The sequence below is a fragment of the Sinohyriopsis cumingii genome, chromosome 18 (assembly GCF_028554795.1).
Source record: "Sinohyriopsis cumingii isolate HCF-2022 chromosome 18, ASM2855479v2, whole genome shotgun sequence".
NCBI lineage: Eukaryota > Metazoa > Mollusca > Bivalvia > Unionida > Unionidae > Sinohyriopsis > Sinohyriopsis cumingii.
Genome location: NC_142978.1, coordinates 89,323,612 through 89,343,523, shown reverse-complemented (window position 1 = coordinate 89,343,523; position 19,912 = coordinate 89,323,612). Strand labels below are relative to the sequence as shown.

The window sequence follows — 19,912 nt, the reverse complement described above, 5'->3', positions numbered from 1 at the left end:
TTCGCGTAACGGCATCTTGTACGTTCCATATAGCAAGAATGGCAATACAGTTAAACACTAGATCAATATCTGATCTCAGGCCTGGTGTGGTTGACCCTTCAATCTGACTGCCAAATACGTTAATTTAGGTGTATTTATCTTTTACATTTATATTCATTATTTATTCAGTTGTTAAAACTGTTTCCACGTGTTCTTTCTTTTACAGCGGATCATTTCATTGACTCCAAGTTGATGCAATATTTCCGTAAGAATCAAGGAGACTTGTATCCTCTGTGTCACTGTTTGCCAAGGAATCTGAAATTATAGATTAACTACAAATAATAATAATAATAATAATAATAATAATAATAATAATTGGATTAATTATGTATATTATTCGTTGCATTTAAAGGTCACCTGTATTAAAAGGAAAGTTTGCCTTTTCCGATGAGTGGCTGCTTAAGAAAGATTTGAAATTACCTATCTTTGCGTGGGGCTCTTTGTGCCTAAGATTCTTATGACATTGTTATTTATACGCTGGATGGCAATGTTTTCTTACCATAATGAATATAGCTTGATTATTCCACCTAATTGTAGTTATTTCATCGTAAAACTACAGAATGATTGAATGTGGTGATCTGTGTACTGAGTATCTGAGGAAAAAAATCATTTGCCACCAAAACTTCTTGTTTTTTTAAGTGATCTTTCATGTTGCTATTATATGAAAAGTCTCTTTAATAGCTTTCATAGACGTCTATTTCTGCTACAGCATTTTTTGATCATATTCAAGAATATTCATACAAGTATAAAGTGCAAATAAACATATACAATGAGAACATACACAATAAGTGAGAGTAAATAATCAACTTGTGTTGACTTGTATATCTAGCTCCGTGAATTATATGCACTAACAGTTTTAAACAACTTGCAAAATCTGACACATTATTAATGGAGTATGAAAATGACATCATTTGTTTCTCATAAAAAAGGATGTTTCCATTATTAATTTATGGTTTGTAGATTTCTTCCATATTAAAACATCTCTTTACTTTGCACAAGAGAATTCAGGCTGATATCCATTCATGTATAATGTATTTCTTTCCTTTACAAAGATGATTTCAGATTGATATCCATTCATGTATAATGCATTTCTTACTTGAAAAGGGTAAATTCAGAATGATATATATTGATGTGTAATACATTTCATGTTTGAGATTCACTTTATTTGGGTACTGAAACATTTGTGAAATGATTGGAAGGGCAATGAACTCCTAACATTCAATCCAAAATTACCTGTGAGGAAAACTGGCTATGACAAAAGTAATAGGTTACCATAAAATTAATTTGTGTTATCTTTCTTTATACTTGCCATATTCACTTATGACCGTAATTGGAAGATCTTGAATTTAATCAGATTCTTATACAAAACATAGGTATATAATATATTTCATTATAATGTGCCATAGTCAACGCTGTTATTTTGAAACTGATTTGTTTGAACTGTTTGATATAAAAGTATTGGCGTACTTCTGAAACTGATGTACATTTCTCACTGCTTTAATGTCTAGAAGTTGGAAGGTTCTAACAGTTAAATTGTGGGTGAGGTTGGAGCTGGAATATTCATTCAAGCCGAACTTTATGTTATTCTTTTTGCCCTTATAAAGGATAAGCATTTAGTAACCTAAATATATCAGATAAATTGACATTTTTCTAGTAGAGGACCAATGCGTAAAAGGACGTAGAGTATAAAACATTTCCGGTACAACGCCCAGTGTGCTTTGTGTGGTGTTGTATGGTATGTTATGGTATAGTGTGGTGTGACATGATATGAAATATTGTTTCATAAATATCGCATTTCGTGGAATGGATTCTTTTCAGTATATTACATGCCTTAATAATATTCTTCAATTCAGTGTGTTTGTATTTATATAGTCAGGTTTACTCAGTCCCAGTTGGTATTTCGTGTATAAACTAAGGTATTATTACAGGCCATGGTTTGATGTCTAAACATTGCCGCAGGCTACAGTTAATCGCTTACGCAAGGTTACCGTGACCAGAGAGAAGACCCGACATCTTGGATCGGCACAGGTGTTTGATCGAGCGACTTGACCCACCTATGTGTTACAGCTTAGTCGTAAGATCAGAGGAACCCGCGATGTGATGCAATTTATTGATTTATGTATGAGGAGTAATAGTTTCCGTGCTTTTATTATGACGTTGTTTTACCATTCAAGAATGTACGAGTATTTCGATGTGAATGAATGCGTGACCGACGAAATTTAATAGTCGTTATCTGATGATAGACTGGGTGTAGTGTGAGATGAGAGGGCTAAGATAAATAATGTACCGTTCTTGTGTTTTCAAAGGAAGCTTTTTGGGGTACATAACTTCCGGTTTAGTTGAGTCCCAAGTCTCTAAGTTGGGAGACAGAAGTGAGACTAGCAGAGCAGTCGTCGACAAGTCTAGTCGGTGGAGACAGTCGAGGAGGAGGATGAAGGGAAACGAGGAGGAGGAAGTGGGGGAAGGATGAGGAGTATAGAGAAGTCAAGAAAAAGAAGGAATTTGGAGGAAGTCAGGAGGAAGAGGAGAATGAATTGGAGGAATAGGAGAGAAGAATACACAGATGAGTAGAATACAAGGACAGATGGAAAGCTATCTCACTACGAATCAAGTAATACAATAATCTATCACAGGGTCGAGTGGAAGGAGAGTACTTGGGAAATTTTGATCAATTTTTTGACTTTTGAATTGTCATTAAAATGTTAATCGCTGAATTTCATATTTTTGTATATTCAATGATTTAACCATCGGCATCGATGACTGGGGTCTCAGAGCTTTACAGCTATCTTTCAGTGATCTTACTTGCAATCAAAATCGAACCAGGGTGGGTCTTCTATAATAATTTAAATAAAATATTGGAAGCACCCCACACCTACCACTGTGACGGCATCGCAACCCCTCACGTCTCACACACACACACACACACACATATATATATATATATATATATATATATATATATATATATATATATATATATATAGGCTGCATGGTGGATGAAACATGAACTAATAGAAATTTTAATTATTTTCAGCACTTAGCAGTTCCTGTGTATAAATATTTTCTTTTACAAAAGAAACTTGGCAATTATTGGTATTTTTACAATGGATACATTTACAAGAAAGGAAATTGGTAATTGTCCGTATCTTTACAAAGAAAAAATGAGATCTATGGATACTTTTGCAAAGGAAAATTGGGAATTGATGATAATTTTACAATGGAGAATTGCGGGTACTTCTACAAAAGATAAATGGGAACTGTGGTAAGTTTCACAAAAAAAGAAAAATCGGGTATGTGGGAGCTATTACAAATGAAAACTGAGAATTGTGTCTTTGTGTCTGCTTTTATAATGGAAAATTTGGAATTTTGGCAACGTTTACAAATAAAAATTGAGAAAAGTGTTTTTTTATTAAAGACATTTGAGAACTGGTAGTACTTTTATAAAGGATAATTGGGATTTGTGTGTACATTTACAAAAGAAAATTATGGATTGTGTGAACTTTTACAAAAAGGCAAAATTGGGAACTGTGGATACTTTTACAAAAGAAAATTTGGATTTGTGTGTACTTTTGTAAGGATTATTACGGAATTGTGTGTATTTTTTACACAGAATAAAATTGGGAATTGTGGGTAGTTTAACAAATAAAAATCGAGAAATATAGGAACTCTTACAAAGGACAGTTGGGAATTGTGTGTAGTTTTACAAAGGAAAATTGGGAATTGTGTGATCCTTTCCAAGGGACAGATGGGAATTATGGGTATTCTAACAAAGGAAAATTGGGAATTGTGTCAACTTTTGCAAAGGACAATTGTGAACCATAGGTACTTTTACAAAGGAAAATTTGGAATTGTGGATAGTATAATAGTTATAGTTAATATTCTGTCTAGAAAGAGACTTGGAGATAGTATTGACTCTCGTTATTTGTCAACTGGTTAAAGTAGAAATAGAATGAACTACACTTTACAACATTTGCTAGGTTTTTTTTACTCAATCCACATGCTCACATAGATAATGCAAGACTACATTAAAGCGATAAATCTGATCAATTGCTAATTTGAATATGACTGGCATAACAGCCATTGTATCTAAGACCCACTTGGATATCGTCATTTATGATAGTAAGCACATATACTCACTTGTAGTCCTTGAAAAGGTTTGCATCCAGTCATTTTCTGACAATAAACCTCGCAAATGTCAAGAACATTAACAAATGCTTTATGCATCTCATTAAATACTGCAAGGCCTATTTGTTCTAATCACCATATTTTTGAATTTTCCAATATCAAAACAAGATCATGTGGAATGCTTTCTCTCTTAATGTGTCGATTCTTATTACACACAAGCAATTTACAACATGATCGGTTTTATGGTTACTGTACTTTTGAAGCATTAGCTTAGCAGATAGTCTTTCAGTTTTAAGGATATTGGGCCCCACAAAAACTATCTGGGGACCTTGTTTGGCCGAATAGTCTAAAGCGTTCACTTTTACCAATCTCTGCCATTACACCTCGTTCCGCTTGGGTTCAAGTCTTGGGCTTGGCCAGCGTGGGAATGTAAGAGAGCTTGCCAGTAGCTTCCAGTGGGTCGGTGCTTCTTACCAGGCTTTTCCTGGGTTCTTCCTCCACCAGTTATACTGTCGCCATATATTTGTGCTGAGAAATGGCAATACAACCCTCCCCCACAAAAAAACAAACAGCAAAAAACTATTTGAATGATTACTTAATTGGCTGTCTTTCAAGGTAAGGCATATAAACTATTTCACTATAAGAAATAAAATCTATCATGTACTGTATAGTATATATATATATATATATATATATAATATATATATATATATATATATATATATATATATATATATATATATATATATATATAATGGTAACTTGTTTAGTAGAGTATCAGAGTTGTAATCAAAAAATTGCAGGTTCGACACCTGCCTGGCTAGCCCAAGTTGTCAGGCTAGGTGTGTCCTTGAAAAAGGGACTCAGTTCTCATTTTCTTGTCATGGTATAGCCACTAATGTGTTGAAAGCGTGATTAGAAACCAACATACTCCTCACAGTAGCCCAAGTTGTCAGGCTAGGTGTGTCCTTGAAAAAGGAACTCAGTTCCCATTTTCTTGTCATGGTATAGCCACTAATGTGTTGAAAGCGTGATTAGAAACCAACATACTCCTCACAGTAGGTTATCTTTAGTTTCCATGTACCACCACACCATAAAAATGACACCTGGAGAAACTGTATTCTTTGATATACACATTGTATCACAATGCAAGTGAGCTACTAAGTGTTTTTGTATAAAGAAATGTCTGTGAGAAAAATAGTATTAATATGATGTTGTATGCATTAGCTAGTAATTGTAATATATTCATCATCTGATGTCATATGCAAATGTATTATCATGAATAACAATTCCAATTATTAGCCTAGGAAAGAGGATGAAAAATTGTTTCATACTTCAATTTGTGTTCTTTCTTATAGGTAGACATGGGCTTACTGCTTTAAATTGCACTTGCTGTAAAACTGCGTTTACTTTATCTGAGGTTGCGGGGCTAGTGAATTGGTCTTCCCCAATAATCCCACATCACTCATTAATTATATCATATCGATGATTTGCAAATATTAAGTAAGTCTATCTTAATGCAGTAGTATGTAAATTTACATCACCTTCAATGTTGTGTAGTAATGAGAGTTATTACTTAAATTTTGAAACAATATATTATAAAAAGGAATCTGATTAAAAGTAAGGTCTACTTATCAATAAATAGATCTGATAGGCTCCAGCTGGAGACACTGTTCTATTGACCTTTTGATTCACCAAATTATAGCACACTTACTGCTGAAAGTGACAACTTATTCAGGTTATAATTTGTTAATGATATCTGTCTGTAAAACAAAATGTAATACTTTATTTGAGAGGCTACTGAAATAAGAGGACAGGGTTCCAAAGGTTGTTAGAATGTAAATTTGTATATATGCCTGTCATATCCACCATATTTGAATCATTGATTTTCAACATTATGGCTGCCTATTATTTTTACAGACCTGGGATTTTCAAACTAATGGCTACCTATTATTTTTACACACCTGGGATTTTCAACTTAATGGCTGACTACTATTTTTACCCACCTGGGATAATCAACTTAATGGGTGAAAGTATTACTGTACCCAGAATGTGATTCTATTTTTAGACACTGGCAGTCTTTCAAGGTGTAAGATGAGTAAACTTTTTTTGAAAAGCCATTATACTATACCTTTCTGTCCTAAAACTGCATTATGCTGGCATTTCCTTTCTGTCCTAAAACTGCATAATGCTGGCATTTCCTTTCCGTCCTAAAACTGTATTATGCTGGCATTTCCTTTCTGTCTTAAAACTGCGTTATGCTGGCATTTCCTTTCCATCCTAAAACTGCATTATGCTGGCATTTCCTTTCTGTCTTAAAGCTGCATTATGCTGGCATTTCCTTTCCGTCCTAAAACTACATTATGCTGGCATTTCCTTTCTGTCCTAAAACTGCATTATGCTGGCATTTCCTTTCTGTCTTAAAGCTGCATTATGCTGGCATTTCCTTTCTGTCCTAAAACTGCATTATGCTGGCATTTCCTTTCCGTCCTAAAACTGCATTATGCTGGCATTTCCTTTCTGTCCTAAAACTGCATTACGTGGCATTTCTGAATGTTTTGCATTTATGCTATTTTATATATGTAGTTCTTTAAGTCAATTCTCTGTCCATTTATGTTTATATTTAAATCTATCTCATGCACACAATATACGTTTTATTTCCAAGGCTGACATTTTTTTCCAAACCTACCATACTGATGGTAAAACAATTGTTAACAATAGTATTAAGACTTAAAGGCAATATATTTTGATAACATGTAAAAACAGTTACACAATTCTGGTTTGATGTGGTCACAATGTCCTATTGTAAGACTGAAAAACGACAAGTCTTCTGATTTTACATTATGTATGGAAAGGAATTACACTGGCAAATTGCCACTGGAAACAAGGCAGACTTTTTTTTTTAGATTTCTTTAGTAGTATGGAATTGTCTAAAAGTTCAGAAATGGTTTTGTCTTACAAATCTATTATATATATATATATATATATATATATATATATATATATATATATATATATATATATATATATATATGTAAAGACATGTCCATATTCATATAATACATTCATTGTATCATAAGTATTCACAGAAATAGTAAGATAAAAAGGTCAAACATCAATCTGCATACATCATAGATGTAAGGACCCAATCTTAGCTCTAAGCACAAATGATAAAGTTTAAGTTTTCAATATCTTGGCTTCCTTCATTTACATAACATATAGTTGCTTAGCCAGCAGTATTGTCCCATCAGGCCTATTCTACATCCTAATGCTCATAGGGGAATACCTTATTATGGTGGAAGTCCCATCATTCTTATTTGACATTTCATAGCTCATTGGGGACAATTTATTATGGTGAAGGTCCCATTAGGCCTATGCTATATCCCATAGCTCATTGGGGAATACGTTATTATGGTGGAGGTTCCATTACCTCATTGCCTGAGGTAAGATGGCAGTGTTCAGTAAAGACAAGTGCTAAAGATCACTTGGCCACCCATTGCCCTATCTGACTGGGTCAGTAAATATCAATCTCCTTTTACTAATCAATAACCCAGCCATATGTAGACAGCAGGATCATAATGTATGCCTGGTTTTTCTGGCAGGACCAGAACACCCTCACCCCTTTAACTAATGTATGACCCAACTACATGGAGATAGTAGGATCATTCTGTATGCCCGGTTTCTATGACTGGACCAGTATCAATCTCCTAATAGATAACTCCTGTATAATGAGTCAGCTGAATCATTCTGTATGCTCAGTTTCCATGACTGGACCAGTATCAATCTCTTAATAGATAACTCCTCTATAAGGAGTCAGCTGGATTATTATGTATGCCCGGTTTCTATGACTGGAGCAGTATCAATCTCTTAATAGATAACTCCTCTATAAGGAGTCAGCTGGATTATTATGTATGCCCGGTTTCTATGACTGGAGCAGTATCGATCTCCTTTAACTAATAGATAAGTCCTGTATAAGGAGTCAGCTGGATCATTCTGTATGCCCTGTTTCTATGACTGGACCAGTATCAATCTCCTAATAGATAACTCCTGTATAAGAAGTCAGCTGGATCATTCTGTATGCCCAGTTTCTATGACTGGACCAGTATCAATCTCCTTTAACTAATAGATAAGTCCTGTATAAGGAGTCAGCTGGATCATTCTGTATACCCAGTTTCTATGACTGGACCAGTATCAATCTCCTAATAGATAACTCCTGTATAATGAGTCAGCTGGATCATTCTGTATGCCCAGTTTCTATGACTGGAGCAGTATCGATCTCCTTTAACTAATAAATAAGTCCTCTATAAGGAGTCAGCTGGATTATTATGTATGCCTGGTTTCTCTGGATGGACCAGTAAATATCAATTAATATGACAGTAGGCACCTATTCCAACAGTCTGGATCCAGGAATAATTCTATGAATGCTTATCTAGTTATTTTTGTCTGATCTAGAACTTTCCAAACTTGAATCAGAAAGAGTAAAAATGCAATGGGTACAAGCAGAGGGATTGATGGAAGAAAGTGGAAAACTAATACATGTATTTGTACAGTTTTAATGAAAAAGTCGCTTAAAATCTATTACATGTACATGCAATACATGCAACAAGTCTATGTAATTTAATCTACATAACACAATAACCCCATCATCTATAGGTATTAACTCTGTAAGCTGTGCAGTGAAAGATCTCATACATTGTAAAACAAGAGATCCTCATTTTGTTAAGCCTGCCTTTTATTTAACATGATCTCATACACTGTCAAACAATAGATCCCCATCTTGTTAAGCCTGCCTTTTCTTTAGCTAAGACTGAGGTTGATCTAAACTTTGACACTGTGATTAAAACAGGGTGTGGACAGACACATGTAGTCAATGCTTAATCTCATGCTAACTTAGTAGCATATCTGTTCTTTCCTGTATATTAGGGCAGATCCGATATAAATAAATTTGGGCTGTGTGAGTGCTACAGATGAGATATATATGGTATGAGGTATTAAAAAAGTAACCACATACAGATATAAAGGATTAAAAAGTAGTCCCATATCAATATCATGGGTAAAAAAGTAGTCCCATATCGATATCAAGGGTACAAAAGTAGTCCCATATCAATATCAAGGGTAAAAAAGTAGCTCCATATTAATATCATGGTTAAAAAGTAGCCCCACTTGTTACTATCAATTCCATTTTCTTTTTGTTCCTGGATATATATTTTCTTGGTTTTGTGAATTTAAAGTCAATTTTCTTGGTCTTGTGAAAGAGACAAACATTTTTGGCCACTACTTAAATTCATGGATTTTAGAAAATCTTATTGATTTCTACAGAAAGATTATCATTCAGTGGGTCTTTAAATCGTTAAATTTGTGGCATGTAGCATCCCCCAAAAGCTGTGAAAATTGTTACCCTCAAAAATAAAGAAATCAATGACCTTAAGGAAGGTCCGATTGTTTCCTTGAAGAACAAAAGCTCATGAATACATAGCAAATAAGTGTCCCTTCTTCAATTTTTATTCAACAACAAAAGGGAAACAGAAGGACTTCAACAAGCAATGAGGTATATTTAACAAAATTGCTACCTAACAAGTGCATGAATCTATTACACTGAATTTATTGCATCAATAAATAATTACCATACATTCTCCTTGTCCCATATGGGATAAATGACAAATAGTAATTACATATAGTTTCACTGACCCATATGAGACCAACAAAAAATAGTAATTACATATATTCTCATTATACCATATGGGATAAAAACAAATAGTAATTATATACATTCTTACTGTCCCATATGGGACAAATGACAAATAGTAATTACCTACATTCTCATTGTCACATATGATAAAAGACAAATAGTAATTACATACATTTTAATAAATATTAATTACATATGTTTTCATTGTTCCACATGGATAAAAGACAAATATTACTTAGATGTATTACCCTAAACAAAATTCCAATGCATAAGTCAAATGTTTCAAGTATCAAATGAAACAGAGTTAATGACTTGTGTATACTTTCTTATTTATGTGGGTAGATGCATGAAAGTAGGTCACTGTGCTTATATCATATTTCATGTGAATATTCTTTCAATTAACTACTAGTAAATAACAACAAAAATTATCATTCAAAACAATTTTAACATTCATCAGTTTACCAACAAATTTAAGGAAGAATGAATACAGTACACATAAATGAAACTTGATACAAATTTTAAATTGTGCTGGTGTAATTTCAAATATGCAAATGCTAAGATGTTCTAATGTACTAATAAAACTGAAATAACCAACAGTTCGACCTAATAACTCTGTATACTGGACTTGATAATTGAACATTACAACCAAATAACTATGTAAGCTGGGCATGATAATTTAACATTACAACCAAATAACTGAATGATGCACATAACAATTTAATATCAAATTTACAAAGAAAAGAAAACACTTTAAACATGCAGTAATGTTCTTACTTTATGAAGTATAATTTTCATCACCCATTTTTGATTCAAAACATTTTAATAAAGTTGTTCAATCATCGCTACCTATATTCTAAATTACATCTGGACTTCTAACAAAAGGAAGCAAGATACATGATACTAACAAATTGTACATTTATGTTTTTAGTTGTTGTGGGCATAAACATGGTGGACAGTAAATCTGGTAGAGGAAGAATCCAGGAACACCCCCAGCAAGAACCATTGATTTATAGGAGGCTACTGGTAAGAGGCAAGATTTCTCACATATCCATGTTGACTGATCCTGAGTCTCAAACCCATGCAGACAGAGGTGAAATGTCAGCGATCTTTAAAGGCAAGTACCTAAGACCACGCAAAACATGCCAACCCTAACAAGGCCTTCTCAGTCAATTTGTATCCATAAGCTAGACCAGTTTTCAGTAAAGTGTAACAAATTATCATGTACTGCTACTGTCAAGCTGGAAAACATGCATTAAAAGTACTGAACTGTGATTCAAGACTGATGCAGTGACAGTAAACATTGTGTTCAACTAGGCCTAACAAGTTTGAAAACTTTACTTGAACCTTAATTGCCTCCAGTACAGTTTCACAAACTGCAGTTCCAAACCCTATGGAGCTCAAATGACTTCTTGCTCTCAACTTGATGTAAGCTGTATAAAACATTATATTTCACATGGGCCATAGTGATGGCAATCATCTTTCATGCCATGTGACAGATCAACACATATTGTTCAATAAATGTAATTGTTGCCCTTCCTGCATTATTTCTCAAAGAATCTGAACATTCCTTTTTATTCCTATGGCCTATTATTTAAGAGGTATATTTCATTCTGAAAATGTCACTGGATGGATGCCATTAAAAAAAAAAAGTTTGATCATACAGACATTTTGCTTTAAAAATATGTGCAGTCTCAAGCGTCTGCGGTACTCCTGTAAAGTTGGTCTGGTTCCTGACAAATCCCACTGAATCTAAGAGGAAACTTGGATCTGAATCAAACATGAACAAGCCAGAATCTGGATTTTACTGCAAACAATCCTATTTCTGTACTTTGTGCTTTTATTTCGAAGTCCTTATTTTAAGGGTGACTTCAATAAGACTTATAGAGAAATCATAATGGTTGGCAGGTATGCCACTCAGCCAGCCCCCTTTTTTTATAGATCAATTTACATACAGATATTGATTGTTTGTTTTAAAATCACTTTTAACACATTACTGGCTTTAACATACTGAAGAAATGGCAGCTAGGTGCCTTTCTCAAGGACACATCAAACCAGCAGACCCTGGCTGGCCTAGGCAGGTAATCAACCCATGACCTTGGATTATGAGTCTGACCATATACCATCTGAAACACTGTGGAATTTCTTACATGCAGAAATACATAAATACTCAAAGATGGTGGTTACCTCAATCCTACAGATAAAACAAAAATGCATAATACTGATAATTAAAAATTAAACTTATTTTCAAGGAGGCACAAGACTATATCACTAAAGAAAACAAAAATAATGACTACAGGGTATCCATTAAAAGATATCCAAACACATCTTACACCCAAATTAGTTTACAAGAAGTGCAGAATTTTATCACTACAATGCATTACATTCATTGACTCAATCTATTCTGTTTAACGGATATCCAAGCATATTAAAGACCAGATTTGTCAAGTGGCCAAGTGGTCTAAAGCGCTCACCATTCTGGGTCACTGCCATCTCACCTCTGCGTGGGTTCGAGTCTCAGGCTCGGCTAACATGGGTATGTGAGAAAGCCTGCCAGTAGCTTGTCGTGGGGTGGTGGTTCTTCCCAGGTTTTCCAGAGTTCTTCCTCCACCAGTTATACTGGCCACCATGTATAGCCTATCTTGTGCTGAGAAATGGACTTAAACCCTACAACAACAACAAGAGTTCCCAGCCTAGACTGGTATCACATTTCTAAGGCTTGAATGGTTCTGCATCTCAAGAAAATTTTTCTGACATACCTAATAACCAGACAGGATACTGGTCTAATTCTAAGCTGGAAGTATGAGACATAGTGAGTCTACTTTGCATGAATCCCTCAAGGGTTTGTCCTGGCTGAAAGAGTGCTAATGTTTGGTAGATATTCATTTCAAACTCAATAATGCAACTTTTTATAAGAGTTTTGTTTTGTTATCATGCTCACCTTCCATTTTGCTAGAAAGTAAATTACTTTAACACTGAGAACAATCTAAACAACAGAAACAATGGCCTTAATTTAGAATGAGGATGGAATGATAGATGGATGCATGGAAATACATATGGATGCCAAAGTGAGCATTATATCAAGGTGGGATAAAACAAAATCAAGAGAAAATCCAAAGTATTTCTTTTACCTATAAATGATTTCTACACCTACAAGTAATAAATAACAAGTGCATTAAAATTAATAGACAACATAGTACGCAGACATACATATATACACACATATACATATACACACACATAAAACAAAAACTTTGATTTGCTCAAGAACTGATGGTCTATATAATCATTCACAACATATAATATCTTCAATAATTCTAGTTTCTGTAAACAGAAAAACAAAAGTGTATTGCAAATATAACAATATTAAAATACATTTTTAATTACTTTTTTAATATTTAGAAATTAAATATAAGCTATGTCACAATGCAAATAAATGTACAATGAAGTGCCATTTTTAACATATGCCATTTTAACACAACACATTTCAAACAAAACATGAGTAACATGAATGGCACATTATACACCTACATCAGGTTTAATAGTCTTCTCTGCAGATAACTTAAATTTCTGAACAGGAGAAGAAAAAAAAATCAGTCAATGACCTTGACCTTTGACCACAAATCAAAGTCTTCTGCCTTGCCAAGAATGAAGCTCTGACAAAGTTTTTGTTAGTTTTGTTTAGATATGTCAAGGAGGACTAATGTTATTGTGTTGAAGCCATTTTTCCTTCTTTTAATCAACATGATCTTGACCTTTGACTCCTGAATCAACAGCATTCTTCCTCATACCAAGTGCAAACCATCCATGAAGTTTGGTAACTGTACATAAAGGAGAATTCAAATCATTGTGCAGAAACACTTTTTCTTCTTTAAGTCAGTGACCAAGACCTCAGGATTTTTTAATAGCCTAAGATCTATTGGTTTCTTCCGTAACCTATGTGCAAACAATCCATAAAGTTTGGTAAATGGATGGTGGAGAGCAAGTTATTTTATGGAAACCCTATTTCTTCTTCCTGACAGTGAAATTTAAACTTTAGACCAATAAATTGAATGAGTTCTTCCCTACCCAAAGTGCAACCTATCCATAAAGTTTGATAACTGCAGATGGTGGACAACAAGAGTTATTGTACAGAAATCAAGGCGGCAATGGAATGACTACATTTCAAAAAAGTATCTTCATTAGAAAAGTACCATGAATTAGCAAATATAACACATAGGTTATCCAAGTTTTTCCTTAACATGCCCCCTCCCCCTGGGTAGATATGTCTGTGTGTTATATAAAATTTGATTTTTACTCATATTACCATGTTGTAGTAATATTTTAAAAGACTTGTTTCCTATTTCAATCAATGCACCAAATTCAAAATACTAAATGAGTCACATGTTCATTATAAATTGCACATTTCAGCTAAATATTTTTAAGTTTAAAGATGATATAATAACGAGAAATCATGAGCAACATAATTGAATCAGCATCTTCAATTTAATAACTTACTAATTTATGAGGAGTGGAAATACTGTTGTGTTTGCTAAATTCTCAAAGTGCCAGAGATATAATTTTAGAATATGAACTTATATAGTGCAGTATATCAATGTCAATAGCATTAAAAATGAGTGATAAAATGTTTATTAATTATAATTTCAACATATTCGCTGTCTTAAAAAACATCCATAATCTCTGATAAGTGTTCTTTATTGATGGTTGAGACCTGTGATGATGCATTTACTTCGCTATCATAGTCAGATTCAAAGCCAGAAAAACCCACTTGTGGAAGAGTTTCACAATTTCAGAAACCATTGCGAACAGTAACCAGTGTTATTCTTGCCCAAGCTACCATATACTAATAGACTACACTGATCATTGTAAAACTGGATGGTGTGTAGTTCATGCCATCTGACATTTATTTACGAGTCATTGATCGTTTTACTCATTTTAAATTAACGGATAAGCATGGCTTTTTTTCCTGCATTAAGCAAAGAAAGCACATGGCGTAATCAAGGAACGGTTGAGACAGCTCAAGGTGAGGAAAATAATTTTTAATTGACCCAGCTCTGTTGCAGTGTGTACTTTATCAAGCGGAGCAAGTGGATTGAAATTTAGTTTAGGGTTTCAGTGGTAAACAAACAATGATTCACCATACCTTTGTATTTCGGTTGTTTATTATTCTTTACGAAAACCTGTTGGTAATGCAAGTCTGTGGGTAATTTCCACTGTCCAATACTAATCATAATGTAGATCATAGTCATCCATTTCTGATGCAACTGTATAGTAATCCTTGGCAGTGATCCCTTTTAATGACCCTATAGTGATTATTGCTTGATGAATCAACTTAAACACATAATTTATCCATAGACAATGAAGCACTGAATATAGTTCACACTGACCTATATACCAGGTCCTATGTTGCTCATATATAAATGCATGCCCTAGCCAAATTTCATGACAACCATAAAAAGTATATAAAAAAAATTTGCACTAAGAAAGAAGTCAAATAAGTTTAAAATTGCTCAACGATGATGATAAAAAGCAAGTACTGTAAATTACAAAAAAAATGAAAGTAAAAGGGATGCAACAAATTCAACTTGCCTCAAACCTGTTACTTGTATACAACAATGTCTAACACATTACTAGCATGTCATTTACAATGTTTTTACACTTGGGTTATACCAAAACTAGAAGGCTATATTGTTATTTATATTTTTGCTTCCCCAGAAATTTTTGTCCCAATCAGAAGTTTTAAATACTATATAAACTAGTTTGTCACATAGTTGGTACACGTTATATAGTGTTAGCAGTTTTATATTTCTTATATTCCAACACGTTACTGCATCACTTTCTGAGAATCTGATTGGTCCAAATAAGCCCTGAATGTCCTGCAGACCTGGGCCTATGCAATTTGTTAGGAGTTACCAGTAGATGAAACAATGCTGACCCTAATTTGCCAGTGCATTATGCGATGACAGATTAGGGTCTACAATCTCTGTTGTTTTACCCAGCTTACAAGGAAGTGCACATGGTATGAAAATTGAATCAATAATATTCAATTATGCAAAATCCTTACTGAACATCTGGTTGTTTGACATTTTTGCCCGGTCTTCAATTAATTTAACAGTTACAAATGTAGTAAAATGCAGTCTTATCATATAGGTCTTACAACGTAACCCTAGATCATATATTTGTTCCTATTAGCAAACATTAACCAATTATTTATAAAACAGAAATAGAAATGTAACAAAATCCCTTGTCCAAAATTGTTCCCCAAATTAAATTCATGTCTTTAGCTGGAAAACAAACAGATACTTAGTCTGAAGTTTTCTGTGGTATAGAATGGGGTTTCTTGTCATAATTATGAAAGGGAGACAACTACCACAAGCATTTCCTCTGACAGCTCTAATTCTCATGAACTGCACAAACCAGATCCAATGAAAATGACCTCCATGAATATACCTTTGCAACTACCTCCATGTCACTACAATGTTTCTTACACATGCTTACATTTTTTTAATTCACAAGACATAAAATATATACATCTTACAAAACAAAACATATCTTTACATGTAATAAAAATAATACACATCTTACAAAACAATACAAATCTTTACAGGTATTAAAGGTAATATGACTAAGTTTACTGCTTTATGTTCATATTTTTCAGTAACAGAAAAGTCCAACACAAAATGATAAATTGAAACATTTATTTGACATACTAATTTATTTTCTGATACAGTAAAGAAATTAATTGACATAGTTTGCATTATTAGTTCACAAATGTCCATCAAGACTCGATGAGTTCATCCTAATTAGAAAACTTCAGAAAAATGGCTATATATAATCTCTGTACTTACATAATCATGTGGAAAGTTGAAATAAACTCAATTATTTTCATGAATCCTTTGTCAGACTATAATTATATTACAAATACTCTGTATTACTCCCATGGTACAAATACTCTGCATTACTCCCATGGTACCAAATATTCTGTATTACTCCCACGGTACAAATACTCTGTATTACTCCCATGGTATCTGATGACTGCCATCAGTCTCCATCTATTATATGAACAAATATTGTTAATTTTGTTTCATTAATACTGTTGGATAAATTTAACTCTTGGATAAATTTGATAAATTTAACTGTTCACTGGATGACTACTACTGAATAGATGACTACTATTGGATAGATGACTGCTATTGGATAGATGGTTACTATTGGATAGATGACTACTATTGGATAGATGGTTACTTTTGGATAGATGGTTACTACTGGATAGATGGCTTCTATTGGATAGATGGTTACTATTGGATAGATGGCTACTATTGGACAGATGGTTACTATTGAATAGATGGTTACTAGTTTTTGATTAATCTTCAGTAAACTCATCACAACATTAACTTGTACAAATTGCAACAACTGAAATGGCTTGTCATTAGATGTCACCATCTTTTTATTTTTACCTACTGCCTAATTTTAAACAAATTTTGACCCCATATTCCCAGCCAGAAACATAGGGGTCATAATATGAAATTCAATAAATTTGTCTTCCTGTATAGAGTTTGATTAAACTTTAAATGTGTTCAAAGAAATGCCACCACAGTATATATAAAACTAACCTAAATTAAAATCTTAAACGAGGTGTGATGGATGGCCATGCATGGATAGTTCTATATACCCTATCACTGTCATTTTTAATATTTAGACTGAAAGAAAACATATTGAACATTTTAAAAATGTTTTTTGTACCTCTTTCCAGGACCCTTACGGCTAAAAGAAAAAAGATGAAAAGAAAAGAAATAAAAGCCCATTTGGGTGGTTAGCTACTATATAAATGAGTTCCATACAAAGTTTGGTGAAATACTACTAAGTGGTTCAAAAGGAGATAAAATAATGGGCAGACAGACTGATGGCACCATAATATTCTTAATGACAAGACATTAATCCAAGCTAAAGTCTGATTCATAAGACTAGTCAGCAATGCATGAAAATATGTTAAACTATATCCACCAATGACTGCTGAAATGTGTTACACCATATCCACTCATGATTGCTGAAATGTGTTACACCATATCCACTGGATGACTGCTGAAATGTGTTACTCCATTTCAGCTGGGTAATTGCTGAAATGTGTTACACCATATCCACTGATGATTGCTGAAATGTGTTACACCATATCCACTGGATGATTGCTGAAATGTGTTACTCCATTTCAGCTGGGTAATTGCTGAAATGTGTTACTCCATATCAGCTGGGTAATTGCTGAAATGTGTTACACCATATCTACTGGATGATTGCTGAAATGTGTGACAACTCCTTCTGGCCGGTAAGGAGGTCGCTGCACCGTCCTGTAGCTTGGTATCTGCTGAAGATTTGATGGCTATGAAAAAAGGAAATATTTATATTTTTAAGCATACAACTGAATCTTTCAGATGTGACAAATTAATTAAATTGATGGTCAGTTTACTTCTGGACATTGTTTTACAGTTTATTTGATATTGCAAACTGGTTTAAAATAAAAGATGATATTCAATTTTGGGAGAAGAGTTAGCTCGTAAAATATAATAGTTTTTCCCCAATTTAATTTCCATGTATAACAGACTCTATGACACAAATTATTTAATTAGGACAAGCATCAATGCTTAATTTATAAATTATTAACTCTGTGTGCAACATTTAGATATGCAATTATAGTACAGCTCATGGTTTTTTATTTCTCCACCCAATGTAATGCAGCAGTTAATCCCCTCCATGCTCACACCATATTGAAACTTGACTGTGGATGGGAAATTATGTAGGAAATCACCGCCATAATTAAGGAGGCATGTGTTGGTAGACATTATTGACTGACTTTTGAATAACCAATACATGAAGACCACTCATTTAAAAATTGAGATGTTTGAGAGATTTACAATTCGTTACCAAATGAAGAATCAATCACTTATGTCAAGTATATATCTAGACAATACAAAATTCAAAAGAGTCTTGTATATTCAATACATGTGTGTTTAAAAATGGTTAGTCTGCTTCTGTGCGTAACTTCTATTTTTAGTCATTGTCAATGTATATAATGCATGTGCATTCATAATAATTTAAATGATGCAGTCTAACAATTATGCATCATGACTTATGGAAAGAAGACACAAGTGTCATTTCTAGGAATTTAACATTCTGACTTTATTCAGTGTAATCTGAACTAAATGATTCACTGACCTGATGAAAGGAACACCTATCAGCTTCTCTTACATGGCATATATTTATCCACATGTTACATGGGAATCTTAAATGGCATACATTTATCACAATGTTACAAGGGAATCTTAAATGGCATACATTTATCCCAATTTTACAAGGGAATCTTAAATGACATACATTTATCCCAATGTTACAAAGGAATCTTAAATGACATACATTTATCCCAATTTTACAAGGGAATCTTAAATGACATACATTTATCTCTATGTTACAAGGGAATCTTAAATGACATACATTTATCCCAATGTTACAAAGGAATCTTAAATGACATACATTTATCCCAATGTTACAAAGGAATCTTAAATGACATACATTTATCCCAGTGTTACAAAGGAATCTTTAATGTCATATATTTATCCTAATATTCAAAAGAAATCTCTAATGGCATACATTTATCCCTAGGTTACAAAGGAATCTTTAATGTCATACAGTTATCCCAATATTACAAAGGAAAAGCAATCTGACACAATATGAACTATTAAAAATTCCAAAGGACGAGCAATGCTATTTAAAACAGAGAAAACAGAAAACCAAATTTACATCAAAAAGCAAAACCATGTACAGGTAAAACCAGTTATAATGCGATGCTCAGGGTCCAAAGAATAACATCAAGTTAAATTTTTTTCTTCGAAAAACGTCCCCATAGAAAATGTGCCTGGAAATTTCAATGTCATCAGTTTTAACTAACCTCTTGATCACATACTGTTTGAACTTGATAGCTTTTCTTATCTTCATTAACAAATGTGCCAGCGCAATAAGTTTTTTAAAAAATCTTAAGTTAAGGCAACACGAAGCACAGTGCTGGGATTACAA

The 19,912-nt window shown here is 33.4% G+C and overlaps 1 protein-coding gene across 3 annotated transcripts in view; it reads right to left on the bottom strand.

The window, feature by feature from the left end:
- Window positions 1-8,701: 8,701 nt before the first annotated feature.
- LOC149777404 (CUE domain-containing protein 1-like) overlaps window positions 8,702-19,912 on the bottom strand; it is a 48,388-nt gene continuing 37,177 nt past the window's right edge. For all 3 annotated transcript variants that reach the window (XM_089942028.1, XM_089942027.1, XM_089942029.1), the window contains exon 9: window positions 8,702-18,224. In XM_089942028.1, the coding sequence (XP_089798154.1) occupies window positions 18,117-18,224 (108 nt within the window). In that variant the 3' untranslated portion in view covers window positions 8,702-18,116. The remainder of the gene's footprint in view (window positions 18,225-19,912) is intronic.